This window comes from Hippopotamus amphibius, chromosome 10 (genome assembly GCF_030028045.1).
Source record: "Hippopotamus amphibius kiboko isolate mHipAmp2 chromosome 10, mHipAmp2.hap2, whole genome shotgun sequence".
In the NCBI taxonomy this organism is placed as follows: Eukaryota; Metazoa; Chordata; class Mammalia; order Artiodactyla; family Hippopotamidae; genus Hippopotamus; species Hippopotamus amphibius.
In genome coordinates this window covers 33,023,309-33,039,979 of record NC_080195.1, presented here as the reverse complement: position 1 = coordinate 33,039,979, position 16,671 = coordinate 33,023,309, and the positions used below count along the sequence as shown (strand labels likewise).

The 16,671-nt window shown below is 50.4% G+C and overlaps 1 protein-coding gene across 2 annotated transcripts in view; it reads right to left on the bottom strand.

Annotated features, from left to right (window-relative positions):
- Positions 1–13,813, bottom strand: part of IKBKB (inhibitor of nuclear factor kappa B kinase subunit beta) — a 49,907-nt gene extending 36,094 nt beyond the window's left edge. For both annotated transcript variants that reach the window (XM_057696551.1, XM_057696550.1), the window contains exons 1-2: positions 13,707–13,813; positions 13,022–13,144 (exon numbers count right to left, since the gene is read on the bottom strand). In XM_057696551.1, coding sequence (XP_057552534.1) covers positions 13,022–13,126 — 105 coding nt within the window. In that variant the 5' untranslated portion in view covers positions 13,127–13,144; positions 13,707–13,813. The remainder of the gene's footprint in view (positions 1–13,021; positions 13,145–13,706) is intronic.
- Positions 13,814–16,671: the final 2,858 nt, after the last annotated feature.

Below are 16,671 nucleotides of genomic sequence, written 5' to 3'. Positions count from 1 at the left end.
CATTTAAAATCCTCCGAGGCGGGGCTTCAACACACCCTCCCACCACCCTCCCGCAACTGCACCCCAGCACCCGATGCTGAGTCTAGGTCAGACCACTGGCCCGGCCCTGTGCTCTTGGGTCTCTGCTCCGGCTCACACAGGTGCACAGGCACCGACCGGTCTCCCCACGGCAGGGGCTCCTGCCCTCCTGCCTAAACAAGAGACTCCTTCGCACTTGCCGACCAAAGGCTTATTTTCTATAGGTCACATGGTTATTTTCTCTTTTCTCTATTAAACTACAGGCCTGTCCATCCTCATGCATTTAATCTCTAATGCGATAACTGGCACAGTGCCTTCGATGGAGGCTTTGTGAAGGGGAGAGAAGGCAAGCGCTACAATTCTCGACAATGAGGGGCTGCCTGGGCCCCGAGGATTAACTCTTCCCGTCCCCTAGGTGTCTCGGCAGCACCTAGGACAGCGCTCAGCCGCCACCTCCTGGGCCCATGCGGTCCCCCAGGACGACCATGGGACATGCAGCCTGGTTGCCAACCCTGCCAACAGCGAGCAAGCCGACCTCCACCCCACCTATGCACCTGCGGCGACACCCCCAACAGCCCAAGTGCCACGAGCCCTGGGACGAGCCCCAGCCTGTGGGCTGGGCGGGTGTAAAAATCCAGCAAGAAAAGGCTTCAGAACGGTATCAAAATTCTAGTGGTACCCAACTGAAAGATGGGTGTCCTAGAGGCCCTGTCAGACCGTTTTCTCTGTTTATGAAAATACATACTGCAAGAATCATGAGTTCTGTAAGTGCAGGAATTCATTCGGTCCAGATTGGGACTTAATAGTAGCACATCGAGGACCTGGCAAGGCCCCGGGGACGCGTGCTTCCTGAGGGCAGCAGAAGTGCATCTCGGCCACACGTGTACCAAAGTAGCCACGATCCCTGCGGGACAAGGACCCACCCGGGAGGAAAAGGAAAATGGGAGTCCCCAGACAGAGGCAGATGGCATCCACTAAGACCCCTGACTTGCTGGTCAACAGACCCGTCCCTGAAATGGACATGAGAGAACGAGAGCTTCGGGAATAAGGTGGAGGCATCTTTTGACCGTGATGGCACCAAGGCCAGACGTAGGTACTTCCAACACCTCCAGGGCACTCTCAGACTCTCAGAAATGGCTTTTATCGAATCCCCACACGGCCGTGGTTAACCCTCCGTCGTGCAGTCACCTCATGTGCTTTTTTTTCTTCTCAACAGCTCCAATGAGCTATAGTTCACATATCACTGAATTCATCCGTTTAAAGCACACACGTTAATGGTTTGGGGGACATGCAGAGCAACGTGGCCAAAGCCACCATCAGTTTTAGAACGTGCTCATCATCCCCCAAAGACACCCCACATTCATCAGCCGTCACTCCCCACTTCCCCCCAAACCCCAGCCCTAGGCAACCCCCCATCTGCACTCTGTCTCTACAGACTCAGCTGTTGGCACATTTCACATAAATGGGATCATACGAGACGTGGCCTTCTGTAACAGCCTCTCACCCCGCACAGCTCACCCGACGGTGGCCCACGCCTGCCTCTGTGCCAACGCTGCCTGGTGCCAGGGAGGCGCTGACGACCAGACTCTGCCATGGCCTTCACTTACTTTGCTCTTAGAAGCCTGATCTCTGGCCTGGACTCAAAGGCCCTATTGAAGAAGAGCTGACCTCTTTCAAAAACTGCCCATCCGGGACTTCCCTGGTGGTGCAGTGGTTAGGAATGCGCCTGCCAATGCAGGGGATGCGGGTTCGAGCCCTGTGCCAGGAAGATCCCACGTGCCGCGGAGCAACGAAGCCTGTGCGCCACAACTACAGAGTCTGTGCTCTAGAGCCCATGCGCCACAACAACTGAAGCCCACGTGCTTAGAGCCTGTGCTCCACAAGAGACGCCACCACAAGAAGCCCACGCACCTCAACGAAGAGTAGCCACCCCCCCGCCCCCATAACTAGAGAAAGTCCGTGCACAGCAACGAAGAGCCAATGCAGCCAATAAATAAATAAGTAAATAAATATATTTTTAAAAAATCGTCATCCTACTGCTCTTGAACCCATCACTACAGCTGGACGAGTGAACTTCAGTGGACGTCCAGCTAATAATTGTCAAGAGTTAGGGTGTGTGTCCAGAGGCCTCTATTTCTTTAATCGACGTACAAACAGACTGAGTTACATCTCACAAGACGTTCCACCCTCCACATCGTGAACTTCCTGATTCCTTTGCTCTCAAACTGATTTGAATCTGCTTTCGAGTTTCACTTCCCATTAGCATTCAGACTCGAAAGCTTTCGCCCGGCTCTCTGGTAACTTCACCAACACCGCTCTGACATGCGTCTAGATGCTTGTTTCCAGGTGGGCGGGATCCCACAGAAACCTGGGCCCAGATGCCGAGTCCTACGGACGACAGAAGACTGACGGCCGGGCTGCAAGAGGAGGAAACGCTGCTGGGAGCACCCACTCAGCGTGCGTGGGATGTTGTAATGGACAGTGTTTTCACCAACAGTTTAGCATAAGATACTGAAACTCATGGTTTGTTATCTTAGAATGTCTCTGAGGGTTTAAAAATCTGCACCTATTTTAACTTCAATACACAAAACAGTGTATTAGTTTTCGATTGCTGCTACAACAGACTGCCACCAGCTGACTGGCTTAAAACAACACAAATTTATTTCCCGATGGTTCTGGAGGTCAGAAGGCTGGCAAGGGTCTCCCTGGACTAAAATGAAGATGCTGGCGGGCTGTGTCCCTTCCCGGGGGCTCTAAGGAAGAATGCATGTCCCTGCCTGCCCCGGCTTCTAGAAGCTGCACTCTTGCCTCAGCGCACGGCCCCTGCCTCCCGCTCAAGGCCATCAGTGACCGGTCAAGTCTTCGTGGTTGCGCCTCTCTGACACTGACTCTCCGACCTTCCTCTTCCACGCTGAATGACCCCTGTGGTTACAGTGGGTCCACCCAGATCACCCGGGACAATCTTCCCGTCTCAGGTCAGCTGATTAGCAGCCTTACTTTGCTCTGCCACATAACCTGACACACTCACGGGCTCAGGCGGTGAGCACGCAGGCGTTTGGGGAGGGGTCGTTACTCTCCCGAGCATAAACAGTATGCTTCCTTCATAAAGATGACAGACAAATCAAAACCACAGGGCAGACTTGGTAAGTGACTTAGAAAATATTTTATAGACTGTCTGTACACAGAATCTGTCTGTACATGACTGTAGGTAACTGTAATCTTTTGCCCAACACAAACACTGGTGCTTACACACAGCTGTCACCTGGCCGACCCCAAAATCCACGAATAGAGTCTGATACTGAAGACTGACGTGAAAGATGGAAGGTCTGACCCTGGCCTCAACAGCCAAACTCCACCTATAGAGTGAATCCAGTGATCTGAACATGGAACACATCGTGGAGTAACCGGGGGCAGACAACAACGTGGACGCTGGACGGCTCACCTTCGTCCCACGGTGGCAGGGGAAACCCCGACTTCCTGGGTCTGCGTGTCCCACGCAGACACAGACAAACTTTTCTTACCTGGTGGCCCTCTAGGAAGTACTCGAAAACATTCCCGTTTTTCCATGAGTGATGTTTCCTTTGAAAAGGGAACCCAAATAGAATGACCTTCCACTGCTAAAAACACACCTGCTCTGGAAGGTAAAACTCAGTGCATCGTAAACAGACTACCAAGACGATTCTGGAACCCTGGTGGGGGCGAGGGGGCGGTGTTCTCAATAGCTGTGACACTTGAGGGCACGGATGACTTTATTTGGCGTGGAAGCTCCCGGTCTCAGCTCAGTTCTCTGGAAACCCAGACTCAGCCCGAACATCTCAGGATCCAACTCCTAGCGGGTTCGGGCAAAATGTAAAAGTGGCGTGTGTCCTGAGAAGATGGAGAAAGGGGCCCACAGTGGTATCTACATGGCAGGCAGTTGATGACGAAGGTCCTTCAAGGCTCTGCGACTCTGCCTTTAGTATAGGAAAACGTGACCCTTGTGTGGAAACGTGAGCGCACTCTGCTTTGGGGGTGGTGGGTGGGGGGCATGCACCCTCAGACTTCTGAGACCCCCAGGCAGCGTTCTTCTAATGACAAGGGGACACACACAGGAAGCCTAGAGGTCCCTCCACACCCTCGGGTCAGAGAGCTGACCCCTATTACCACGACAACCACCCAACCAGCCTCTGTGGTCCAAGAGAGGGGATTAGAAACACGTTCCTTGTTCCGTCTCAGGTCCTCCCTCCAAGATGAGTGCTTCCGGAAGGGGGTGCGAAGCTGGGCCCAGAGAGATCCTGGGGACAGAACCCAGGCCCGAGAGTCAGAAGGCCGAGGGCCGGCTGCGGCCTCACCCGACTCAACGGCGGTGACCAATCCACGCTGAGACAGCTGACTGCATCCCACTGCCTTCGCGGTAAACACCCAAACGGCACAGTGGCCGCCACACCCACCCACGGGGGCTCAGGGATGAAGCAGGTCAGAGCGTGACCCCTCGTGCTGCCCCCGGTGAACGTGTGACCTTGAGCCCGTTACCTAAGCCCCTGGGTCTTTATCCACAAGGTGGAGGCGACCCTACCCCCGCCGGTGCTGTCAGTTACATGAGACGGTGCGTCTGATCCTCACGGGGCTGGAGCACGCCCCCGCAGCGCCCACCTGCCTCCTCGGCTCCTGTCACGCTACCTGCAGTCCACCTCCCGTCCGTCAAACCTTGCTCGAGAAGCCTCCCATCACCTCCAAGCATTCGAGAGATGCTGTGAGTAAAGCACCCAGCGCGACTGGCCGTGACACGCTCCATAAGCAGGAGCCGTGACCACGTCCGCACGGCGGGGCTGGTGTTTACACGTACGTGATAGCTCCTGAGTATCCGTTCCATCCCCTCGACTAGAGCACAAGCACAGTTAAGTCGGGGTCGTCATCTGACGGACCCCTGATGGCCTCAGGCCAGCGCTCAAAGGCTTTAAGACTTGAAGACACACAGACAGGCTAAAGTGAGTGTGGTGTCGTCCAGTGACGAGACGAGTAGGGCCAGCGCTACTTCTAGAGGGACGGCCAGCATGTCCTCTGGGACCAGGGCAGTACCTCCTCACCCTTCCCATCACAGCACACAGAGGATGTGGCATTTGCCAGGCACCCTGAGACGTGTCCAGAGGCTTCCAGTGGGTAGCGGCCCCACATCTGGCCCAGATAGGCTAAGAGCAGAGGAGATCAGTAGCTTCTTCCAAATCCACATGGCAGGTTGTGGCCCAAAGCCCTGAAAGTGCCGACACCAGAGCCAGGACTTGAGCCCAGGCCTGTGTGACTACGAACCCTGCCGTTTTCTACCCCTCACTCCTGAAAAGGGCTGCAGCGGAGGTCCCTGAGGTCACCTCCGCCTCGTCTTCTTCCTTTCTGTTTAACAAACATCATGGAAAATAGCCCATCCAGACAGTACTTGGGCTGAAGATTTAAGGGAGTATCCACACAGCAAGGACTGGCAAGGCCCATGCTTGGTAAGAGAATAAAAAAACTCAGGGAGGGACCTCCCTGGTGGCGCAGTGGTTAAGAATCCGACACGGATTCCATCCCTGGTCCGGGAAGATCCCACATGCTTCAGAGCAACTAAGCCCGTGCACCACAGCTACTGAGCTTGCACTCTAGAGCCCGCAAGCTGCAACTACTGAGCCTGCATGCTGCAACTGCTGAAGCCTGCACGCCTAGAGCCCGTGCTCTGCAACAAGAGAAGCCACACCAATGAGAAGCCCATGCATCACAGCAAAGAGTAGCCCCCCACTCGCCACAACTACAGAAAGCCTGTACACAGCAACGAAGACCCAACGCAGCCAAAAAAAAAAAAACCCAACCAAACAAACAAACACTCAGGGACATGCGTGGGGTCACTTGTTCTACTGCCCTTCCTCCCTGGGAAGTATTCATTTTAGGGTTCTCTGTTTAACAAGGAAGACATATTTTGTCATCCAAAGCAGAGGTTTTCCTTTAGTGCTTCAAAACGGTTTAGTGTGACTGGGGACAACTGAGCCTGTTCCAGGGTGTCCCTGACCTCCGATTCCCCACCTTGGAGAAGCCACCAGACAGTGGAGGAAGCACGAGGCTGGGATTCAAACAGATGTAGGTTCAGAAGATTCCAGCTCCTTTACTCACTAGCTTAGCCCCTCTGGGTAAGGGATTAACCTCGCCATGCTACAGTTTCCTCAGTTATAAAATGGGAGCAAAGACAACAGTAGTTCCATTCAGGGTTGTCGTGCCGACTGGAGACAGAGCACGGGAGACGCCTTGCCTGTGCCGGCACACAGCCCCATCTCGACAGACAACAGTCTCATCATGAGGCATCACTCATCTGACTGAGGACACTACTGCTGAGGCTCTTTTATGTAACTTCTCCTGTGATGCAGTAAAAATATTCTCTCTTGCAGACGACGTACATGGAGTATTAGGAAAACATACATGGTTGTCACGTTGAGTATAATCAGTTACTCTGCCCAGCTGGAGTTAAGCAACCACCACCGTACCTCAGCCGCTCTCTTCTGGACGCTGATCACAGGGGCATCCCCCAGAGAACACGCCGCTCGTGTTTAGATCCTGAACACTGAGTAAAGATCCTCCCTTGCCTCCAAACTCATTCTACGAGGCCACTATCACCCTGATACCAAAACCAGGCAAAGATGTCAGAAAAAAAAGAAAATTATAGGCCAATATCACTGATGAATATACATGCAAAAATCCTCAACAAAATACTAGCAAACAAATCCAACAGCACGTTAAAAAGATCATAAACCATGATCAAGTGGGGTTTATCCCTGGAACGCAAGGATTCTTCAATATATGCAAATCAGTCAATGTGATACTTTAGGACTTCCCAGGTGGTGCAGTGGTTAAGAATCTGCCTGCCAGGGCTTCCCAGGTGGCACAGTGGTTAAGAATCCGCCTGCCAATGCAGAGGTCACGGGTTCGATCCCAGCTCCAGGAAGATCCCACATGCCGCAAAGCAACTAAGCCAGTGCGCCACAACTACTGAGCCCATGTGCCGCAACTACTGAAGCCTGTGTGCCTAGAGCCCATGCTCCACAACAAGAGAAGCTGCCACAATGAGGAGCCCACACACCACAATGAAGAGTAGCCCCCACTCGCCACAACTAGAGAAAGCCCATATGCAGCAATGAAGATCCAATGCAGCCAATAAATAAACAAATAAATAAATGTAGAGAAAAAGTGATACATCATATTAATAAACTGAAGGATAAAAACCATATAATAATCTCAAAGATGCAGAAAAAGCTTTTGACAAAATTCAACACCCATTTATGATAAAAACTATCCAGAGAGTGGGCATAGAAGGAAACTACCTCAACATAATAAAAGCCATATATTACAAACCAACAGTCCACATCACTTTAAATGGTGAAAAACTGAAAGCATTCCCTCTAAGAACACGAACAAGACAAGGGTGCCCACTCTCACCACTACTATTCAACATAGTTTTGGAAGTGTTAGCCACAGCAATCAGAGAAGAAAAAGAAACAAAATGAATCCAAATTGGAAAAGAAGAAGTAAAATTGTCACTCTTTGCAGATGACATGATACTATACATAGAAAACCCTAAAGATGTTACCAGAAAACTGCTAGCACTAATCGATGAATTTAGTAAAGTAGCAGGATACAAAATTAATGCACAGAAATCTCTTGGGTTCCTATACACTAACAACGAAAGAGCAGAAAGAGAAATTAAGGAAACTCTCCCATTTACCACTGCAACAAAAAGAATAAAATACCTAGGAATAAACCTGCCTAAGAAGGCAAAAGACCTGTATGCAGAAAACTATAAGACACAGATGAAAGAAATCAAAGACGATACAAACAGATGGAGAGACATACCGTGTCTTGGATTGGAAGAATCAACATTGTGAAAATGACTATATTACCCAAAGCAATTTACAGATTCAACACAATCCCTATCTAATTACCAATGGCATTTTTCACAGAACTAGAACAAAAATTTTATGATTTGTATGGAAACACATAAGACCCTGAATAGCCAAAGCAATCTTGAGAAGGAAAGATGGAGCTGGTGGAATGAGGCTCCCTGACTTCAAACTGTATTACAAGGCCACAGTAATCAAGACAGTATGGTACTGGCACAAAAACAGAAATATAGATCAATGGAACAGAATAGAGAGCCCAAAGATAAACCCACGCACATATGGTCACCTTATCTTTGACAAAGGAGGCAAGAATATACAATGGAAAAAAAGCCTCTTCAATAAATGGTGCTGGGAAAATTGCACAGCTACATGTAAAAGAATGAAATTAGAACACTTCCTAACACCATACACAAAAATAAACTCAAAATGGATTAAAGACCTAAATGTGAGACCGGAAACTATAAAACTCTTAGAGGAAAACATAGGCAGGACACTCTATGACATAACTCAAAGCAAGATCCTTTTTGACCCACCTCCTACAATAATGGAAATAAAAACAAACAAATGGGACCTATAGAAAAGCTTTTGCACAGCAAAAGAAACCATAAACAAGACAACCCTCAGAATGGGAGAAAATGTTTGCCAACAAAGCAACTGACAAAGGATTAATCTCCAAAATATACAAAAAGCTCATGCAGCTTAATACCAAAAACGCAAATAACCCAATCCACAAATGGGCAGAAGACCTAAACAGACATTTCTCCAAAGAAGACAGGCAGATGGCTAACAAACGCGTGAAAAGATGCTCAACATCAGTAATCATTAGGGAAAGGCAAGTCAAAGCCGCAATGAGGTATCACCTCACTCCGGTCAGAATGGCCAGCATCAAAACATCTAGAAACAATAAATGCTGGAGAGGGTGTGGAGAAAAGGAAACCCTCTTGCATTACTGGTGGGAATGTAAGTTGGTACAGCCACTATGGAAAACAGTTTGGAGGTTCCTTAAAAAACTAAAATAGAACTACCATATGACCCAGCAATCCCACTCCTGGGCATACACCCAGAGAAAACCATAATTCAAAAAGAAACATGTACCACAATGTTCACTGCAGCACTATTTTCAATAGCCAGGACATGGAAGCAACCTAAATGCCCATCAACAGATGAATGGATAAAGATGTGGCACATATATACAATGGAATACTACTCAGCCATAAGAAGGAATGAAATTGAGTTATTTGTAGTGAGGTGGATGGACCTAGAGTCTGTCATACAGAGCGAAGTAAGCCAGAAAGAGAAAAGCAAATATCGTGTGCTAACTCATATATACGGAATCTAAAAAAGTGCTACTGATGAACCCAGTGACAGGGCAAGAATGAAGATGCAGATGTAGAGAACAGACTTGAGGACACAGGGTGGTTGGGGGGGGGGAAGCTGGGAAGTGAGAGGGTAGCACTGACATATATACACTACCAAATGTAAAATAGCTAGTGGGAAGCTGCTGTATAACACAGGGAGATCAACTCAATGACAGATGATGACTTAGAGGATTGGGACAGGGAGGGTGGGAGGGAGTCGCGGGAGGGAGGGGATATGGGGATCTATGTATAAATACAGTTGATTCACTTTGTTGTACAGCAGAAACTGGCACAACAGTGTAAAGCAATTATATTCCAATAAAGAGCTTAAAAAAAAAAAAAAAGACCCTCCCCTGAGCACCCAGAGGAGCCCAGGGATTTCCCAGAGGGGGAGGGATGCCCCGGGGGGACCTGGAGCACTTCCTGGACTTCCTGGCCTGAGCCAGGCCTCAGGCAAGCACTCACTGCACACCTGGGAACGCTCCATGCCTGTCCCCAGCCCCTCACGTCCACTCCACCCCTACGTCTTGCCAACGTCACCCTGAAAACAGCTCTTAAATCCGCCCACGTCCCCTCTCCACCACCATCAGCCCAGTCCGATCTCGCACCTGGACTACCCTGGAAACCTCATAACTGGTCTCCCCAGCAGATGGGGCGGTGCCAGCGGGGTCCCAACACGGGACCCCGAGAGCTGATGGCTAATACTCAGGAATGCGGTGAGAAAGGTGGTTAAACTGGAAATAAGCCATGGAGGGGGGAGTCGTTACCCTGTAGGAGTCGGGGCGTTTTTTCTGGAGATCTGACTTCCCAGCACAGCACAACCTGGGCCCCCTCCCATGTGTTCCCGCAGCAAGAGCCGGGCTCCCTGCAGCAGCCCCCTCCTCGGCCGGGCCCGACACCCACCTTCTGCCCGTCAGCCTCCCTGGCACCCGGCTCCCCTCTCAGCCCTCTGCTCACGTGACCCAGCCCTCGGCAGGGGCTCCACACAGGCTGTGCCCTCAGCCTGGCACCCTCTTCTCACCTTCGCTGCCCAGCCAGCTTCCAGCAACCGTCAGGTCTCCCGTCCAGCGCTCCTTCCTAGGGCAGCTTTCCCAACCCCCTGAGCAATCACAGCCCCTGATACAAGGTCTCACCACACTGGGCCCCTCTCCCGGGTCGCAATTTTCACAGTTGGGAGCTTACATGTCTAATAACTGATTAGGGGCTCTCTCCCTTTTCCAAAGAGGTCTTTATCAAAAAGTGGATGATTCTGGGCTTCCCAGGTGGCGCAGTGGTTAAGAATCCGCCTGCCAGTGCAGGGGACATGGGTTCCATCCCTGGTCAGGGAAGTTCCCACATGCCATGGAGCAACGAGGGCTGTGTACCGCAACTACTGAGCCTGTGCTCTAGAGCCTGCGAGCCACAGCTATTGAGCCCATGTGCCTAGAGCCTGTGCCCTGCAACAAGAGAAGCCACCGCAATGAGAAACCCACACCCTGCAATGAAGAATAGCCCCCGCTCGCTGCAACTAGAAAAAGCCCATGCAAAGCAACGAAGACCCAATGCAGCCAAAAATAAAAAAATAGTAAAGTAATAAAATAAACCTTTAAAAAAAAAAGGTGGATCATTCTGTGCACCTAACACATGGATAACAGTCAGACAGAGCCCAGGCTGACGGGAAGGCTCCTACACAGACACGCACACTTCGTGAGGCTTCCCAAACGAGCGGGGCTGAAGGATTCAGTGAGAGCCAATTCCCACAGGATGGAGGAGTTCTGCCGGGTTTGTGGAGGGGGTGGTCTACACTGGGTCCTGGAGGAAGGAGCAGAATGTATACAAAGCTGTGCAGGAGAGAGAGGCTTGTCCCGGACAGGGCTCAGCTGACTGCCCTGCTAGGAGGCAACGGGGAGAGGCAGGGAGCCGAGGGCCATCAAATGGGAGAATGAGAGCTTGGCTTTTGGCTTTTTAAAAATAAAGAACAAAGTACGGTTTTTGAACAGGAGAAGAAACTTGAAAGTAGTAATTCTAGAAGTACACACACACACACACACACACACACACACACACACACACTCTCTCTCTCTCTCTCTCTCTCTCTCTCTCTCTCCCTCTCCCTCCTGGGCTCACAGCTATAAAGCCAGAAACAAACTCCGTCTGACAACCCTATCCCAAGCCCAGAGAGCAGCTGGAGGCCATGTGGGGTGAGAGGTGGCAGACACGTGGTGCATCCTGACAAAACTCTTTCTGAAGGAAACCAAGATGTCTCGAGCTCAGTTGCAGCCGGACACCTGCCGTAGTCAAGACTCTAAAAGCCCTGGCCTGTCTGCGTGGGGCTGTGGACGGATCTGGCTCTTCTGTCCTGATGTCAGGCCCCTGGCTATCCCCCCATCCCCACCCCTCCAGCCACAGGGTCTGCTGGAATCAGAGTTTCCCGGGTGACTGTAAGGATGACCACCTGCAGGACTGTCCTCTGCCCTCCAGCTCTGGCTCCCACTTTCCTCCCGGGGCCGTTCCACCCACTCAGAGCTGACAGGGAGCAGGGTAGGGCCTAAAATGTCTTCCAGCTGATACAGGAGGGGTGGCTCTCGGCCACGCCTGGCCGGGGGCCTGGAAGACCCTCCCTGCTCACTGCAGCCAGGCTCCAAATCCGCCCTCTCTTCATCCAAAAAGATGCTTGCAGCCCTTGACTAAAAAGCAGGTGCCTGCCCTTAAGGGCTTCGGAGTGTCTGAATCTGGGGTCAAGAAGCTAATTTTAGCTCTTTGGTGAGAGAGGGCTCCCCCCAGCAGTGGTCTCCGAATTGGGTATATTGCAGGGGTTGGTTACCCAAGACTGGAATCCAAAAAATAAACAGGAAATGAAGCTTTCCTGTATGAACTGTAAGGCGCCCTCCTCAGAGCATCTGTCAGGTCACGTGTCACTTGTGACACTCGAGGCAGCCCACGGGAGATGGGTCTTCCAAAGGCAGAGGGTGCACCGAGGCCTGGGGGACACGCTGCAGGTTCTGTGTGCTCCACTCAAGGAGAGTTATGGATGGTATTATCCAATTTTAATAAAAGAGTTCTTGCAAAATGGATGAGGGGCTTAAAGATACTGCTGTGGAGAATTTCAGCACGTGTAACACCCACACAAATAAACAGGAATGTGGAAGACCTAACGCTTGTGGGGTGAGAAACTCATGTCAGACACATATGGAATACAAACAATGAGAATCTATCAGATCTAAAAAAGAAATCGGCCCAAAGAATTCAAAGTTATAAAAATTATTTGAAATGCAGATGTTCGTCCACCGTCCTTAACGATAATTCTCACTTTCGTAGAATACTGGGAAGACATCATCATTGGTAAGTATTTAAAACGGCTTTAAAACTAACTTTTGAAACATATTTAAAACATTTTATTAGTTTCGCGCTTTAGACTTTTCTATTTTTGTGTGTTTCATAACGTAATATATTAGTACACAGTGTATTTGTAGGTGTTAGTCTAAGGTTAGCATAGACACATAATTTTAAATATATATGAGGCTGAAAGCTTAAATTTTTTTACTAACTTATTTAGGTGACATAACCAATAAACCCTGGAGAACCCTAACCTAGAGTCAGCTCAGGGGCCCTGAGGCGCCCTTCCCAGGCCCCCTTTCTCACTCTCTCCCAAGAAGCCCATGGCCAAGGTGAGCCCCATTTACCCAGGGTGGGGCAGAGGCGGTGAGAGCTGAGCCTGCCCTGCACCCCCTCACCCCCCAGCTCTTCCCAACAGCACAGGGCGGGGCCTACCTGATTGTGCCACCGGATGACGTTCCCGAATCCCCCTGTCCCCAGCCGCTCTTTCATTTCCCAGGCCCCACATGTCTGGGTTGGCAGGGAAGGCGACCAGCTCATACTGATGTCGTGCTAACTCTGTAAGCAATGCGGGGTGCAGGACAAAAGGGGAGGGTTAAGGGAAAATGCAACTCAAGGAGACGGACAAGTAAGAGATCCCATAGCCCTTCAACGTGAAAGAAGAGAAGTGGGAACTGGTTTTTCTCTGGTGCTTTGATTCGTTTTTGGTTTTGGTAGCACACTCCCGTCCCTCGCGGCCCCCTCCCCAAGCTGCATGAAGCAGCAGGGAGGAGAGTCCCTCAAAGGCCAGGACGCCCACTGCCCAGGACCCGCAAGGGGAGCCCAGCCGGGACCCCGCCCGGGCGCCCTGCCCGCCGCTGGGGCGCCTCCCCTCCCAGCTCCCCGCGGACCCTGCGTCACGGCGGCGCGGACGAATCAGCGCCCCGTCCCGGCCCCTCCCCCCCTCGCGGCCGCCCCCCGGCACCACCCCGCCGGGGCCGGCCTCCGGGGCCTGCCAGCTCCCCCCGCCCGGGAACCCCTGACTCAGGCCCCGTCACGGGCGGCTCCGGCAGCCCCGGCGAGGAGGGGTGCGAGCCCGCCGGCCTGGGGACACCGGGGGGCGCGCGCCCGAGGGACTCACCTGGCGGCGGGGCGCGGGCGGGGGCGCGGACGCCACCCCGACGACATGAAAGTGCGGGAATCTCAAACCCACCAGCCGAGCGCCACTTCCTCAAACACTTCCTGCTCTGACGTCACGGAGCACGTGGGCCGCGGCCTTAAAGGGGCCGCGCGGCCCAGGCCCCGCCCCGCCCCGCCCCGCCCCGCCCCGCCCCGCCCCGCCCGGCGACCAGCCCTGAAACGCCCGAGGCCTCTTTAGACAGAGCCACTTCGACCTGAGCGATTTCTGGGACGGGGTAGACGGGGATTTCCTCACCTGGCCCCCCTGGGGTCAGCATGACATACTTCCTAGACTTTGAACCGGGGGAATTTCCCGGCCCCCGCTAGGACTGATTTAGGGACAGTTTACAAGAATTGCCCTGGGCCTCCTGTTCTCTGGCTGCGCTCCCTCCCCTTGTCTAGAGGCTCCCTGGCTCATACCGAGAAAGATAAATCACACCTGTGGTCCCTAGAAGTGACAGCCCCTGTTTCCTCCTTGAAAAATAAAGACCAGCGGAAAAAACCTGGTAGTGTAACACAAAACTGCAGGTTCAGCCCCAGTGACATCCGGAAATTGTGAGAACACCTGGTAATCGTTCATCTCCTACCTACTTGGCATCAGAATTAGGTTTTTACTACTGAGTTTCTCAGTTCTAGGGCCTCATTAGCAGACAAAAGGAGGGTGGGTGGGTGGGTGGGGGTGCGTGTGTGTGTATTTACTCAAGCAGGAAAAAGAAGTGTTAACGGTGACCTGAAGATAACGGCTCACTTTATGGAGTGCTTACTGAGTGCCTGGCACCGTCTACATTCTGTACGTGGATTTCCTCATCCAGTCCTCAAAGCCACCCTACACACTGCACAGATGAGAAGGAAACACAGAGAGAAAAAGTCTTATCCCAAAGTCACAGCCTTATAAATGGAGGACGATCTGATCTTCAAACCCCAGCAGCTGGTTCTTGGGTTTAAGCTCTTACTATACAGTTAAAAGTAGCATGCTAGTAAGTTCAGAAGGAAGCAAACTGGGTTTTGAATCCAGGTACTGCTATTGACAACCTCTGAGACTTTAGTGCAAGTTATCGATTCTTAGACCATTCCAAGCAGCCATTTCTCTTCTTAAATATGTAAGCGATATTAATGGATAGACTTGGAGGGTATTATGCTTAGTGAAAAAAGTCAGAGAAAGACAAATACTGTATGATATCCCGTATGTGAAATCTAAAAAATAAAAAAACATGAATGTAACAAAAAAGAAGCAGACGCACAGATATAGAGAACAAACCAGTGGTTATCAGTGAGGAGCTAGAAGTGGGGAGGAACATGATGGGAGCCGGAAGGGGGGAGGGGGAGGGAATTAAGAGGTACAAACTACTATGTATAAATTAAATAAGCTGCAAGGATCTATTGTACAGCACAGGGAAATATAACCAATATTTTCTAATAACTATAAATGGAATATAATCTATAAAAATTTTGAATCACTATGTTGAATGCCTGAAACTAATATAATATTGTAAATCAACTATACCTCACTTTTTAAAAAAAATATAGGCAATATAAGGGTGAATTGGGTGAAAGCATCATTTTTTTTTTAATAAAACAAAACCAGTTGAAACATCAACAACAAAGATTAGCAGTTTCATTTGGTTCAGCCTAAAAGCAGCAGGAGGTAGGAGGGCACACAAGTCAGAGATGGGCAGGGTGTTGTGAAGGACAGATGATAAGATGGTAAGAGCCATGCCTGACACAGAGGACACTCCCGCCTGGACAGAGCCCAGGGCTGAAATTAACTCTCAGGAACAGATGTCAACCCAAGCAGAGGGGTCAGTGCCCCCAGGGCTGCCGTAGGCATGCCAGGATGCTCAGAATTTCTGCACTTATCCTATTGCCTCTGCTACAGAGCACACTGGGCCTCAAAGCAGGAAAAGAACATGACTAAACAGCTGTAAAACACTTAGAATAGTGCCTGACATATTCTAAGTGCAATGTAAGTGTTTCTTTAATAAACCAATTTTTAAAATAAATTTATTTTCATAAATTTTTATTGAGCTCCTATGGGTACTGGGCCTTCTGTAGAGTTTGTTTCCTGTATGACATCACAAAAGGGTTCTCTTTGATCCTGTCACCTCTGAAAATCACTGTCCCTAAGAAACTTAGTGAGATACCCATGGATATGCCAAAGGTTTACTCTGCACCACTATAATTTAAGAATTCTCATCTGTTCAGCTAAAAATAGCTTGGTTTTCAACTGAATATAAATCTCTCTGATAAGTCACATATTACTGGATCTTTTTTAAAAAGATTAATGATGGCCCAGGAAGGAGTCTCTGGGTTTTATCAGGTCCCAAGATATTTATCATGTCCCAAGATATTTATCATGTTAAACACCCTTTTTCCTCCAGATAAGATACATCCACTGCCTACGTCTGGTCTTTATCCTGTTCTAGAGACAAGTGAGCAGATTGTTTACAAAAAATATTTTCAGATCCAGCAGAAAAATCTTCCTTTTTCTTCCTGTTTTGAGGCTGAATGTGATATTTAAGGTAATCCACAAACACTGAGCAGCCCGAGTGCCCAGCACAGCCCTGGGTACCACGGGTCCAGGGTATCCAGCTCTCATCAGAGGTACCTAGAATATTGCTGGGGGCGTACAACTCACTGAGATTCTCCAAGTGATGAGAGTTGAGGACCGGGTAATACGAAGTCCAGTGCTAATTTGTTCTGCCGTAGAGGCGGGACAGTGTTCGTGATGGAGATAACGTTTCCAAGGGGGTTATTTTAAAACAAAAATCTTCTTCACAGGGTAAGTCGAAGATAACTATCCTCCTGCTCCATCTCTGAGAACAAGCAGCACTGAACTCCCTCGAGTGAGTAAAGGATTGTTTTCTGAGCAATCTGGGAGCTGAGTCATAGTAATAGAAGCCAGCTTAAAAGATGAGAGGCTGTGGAGA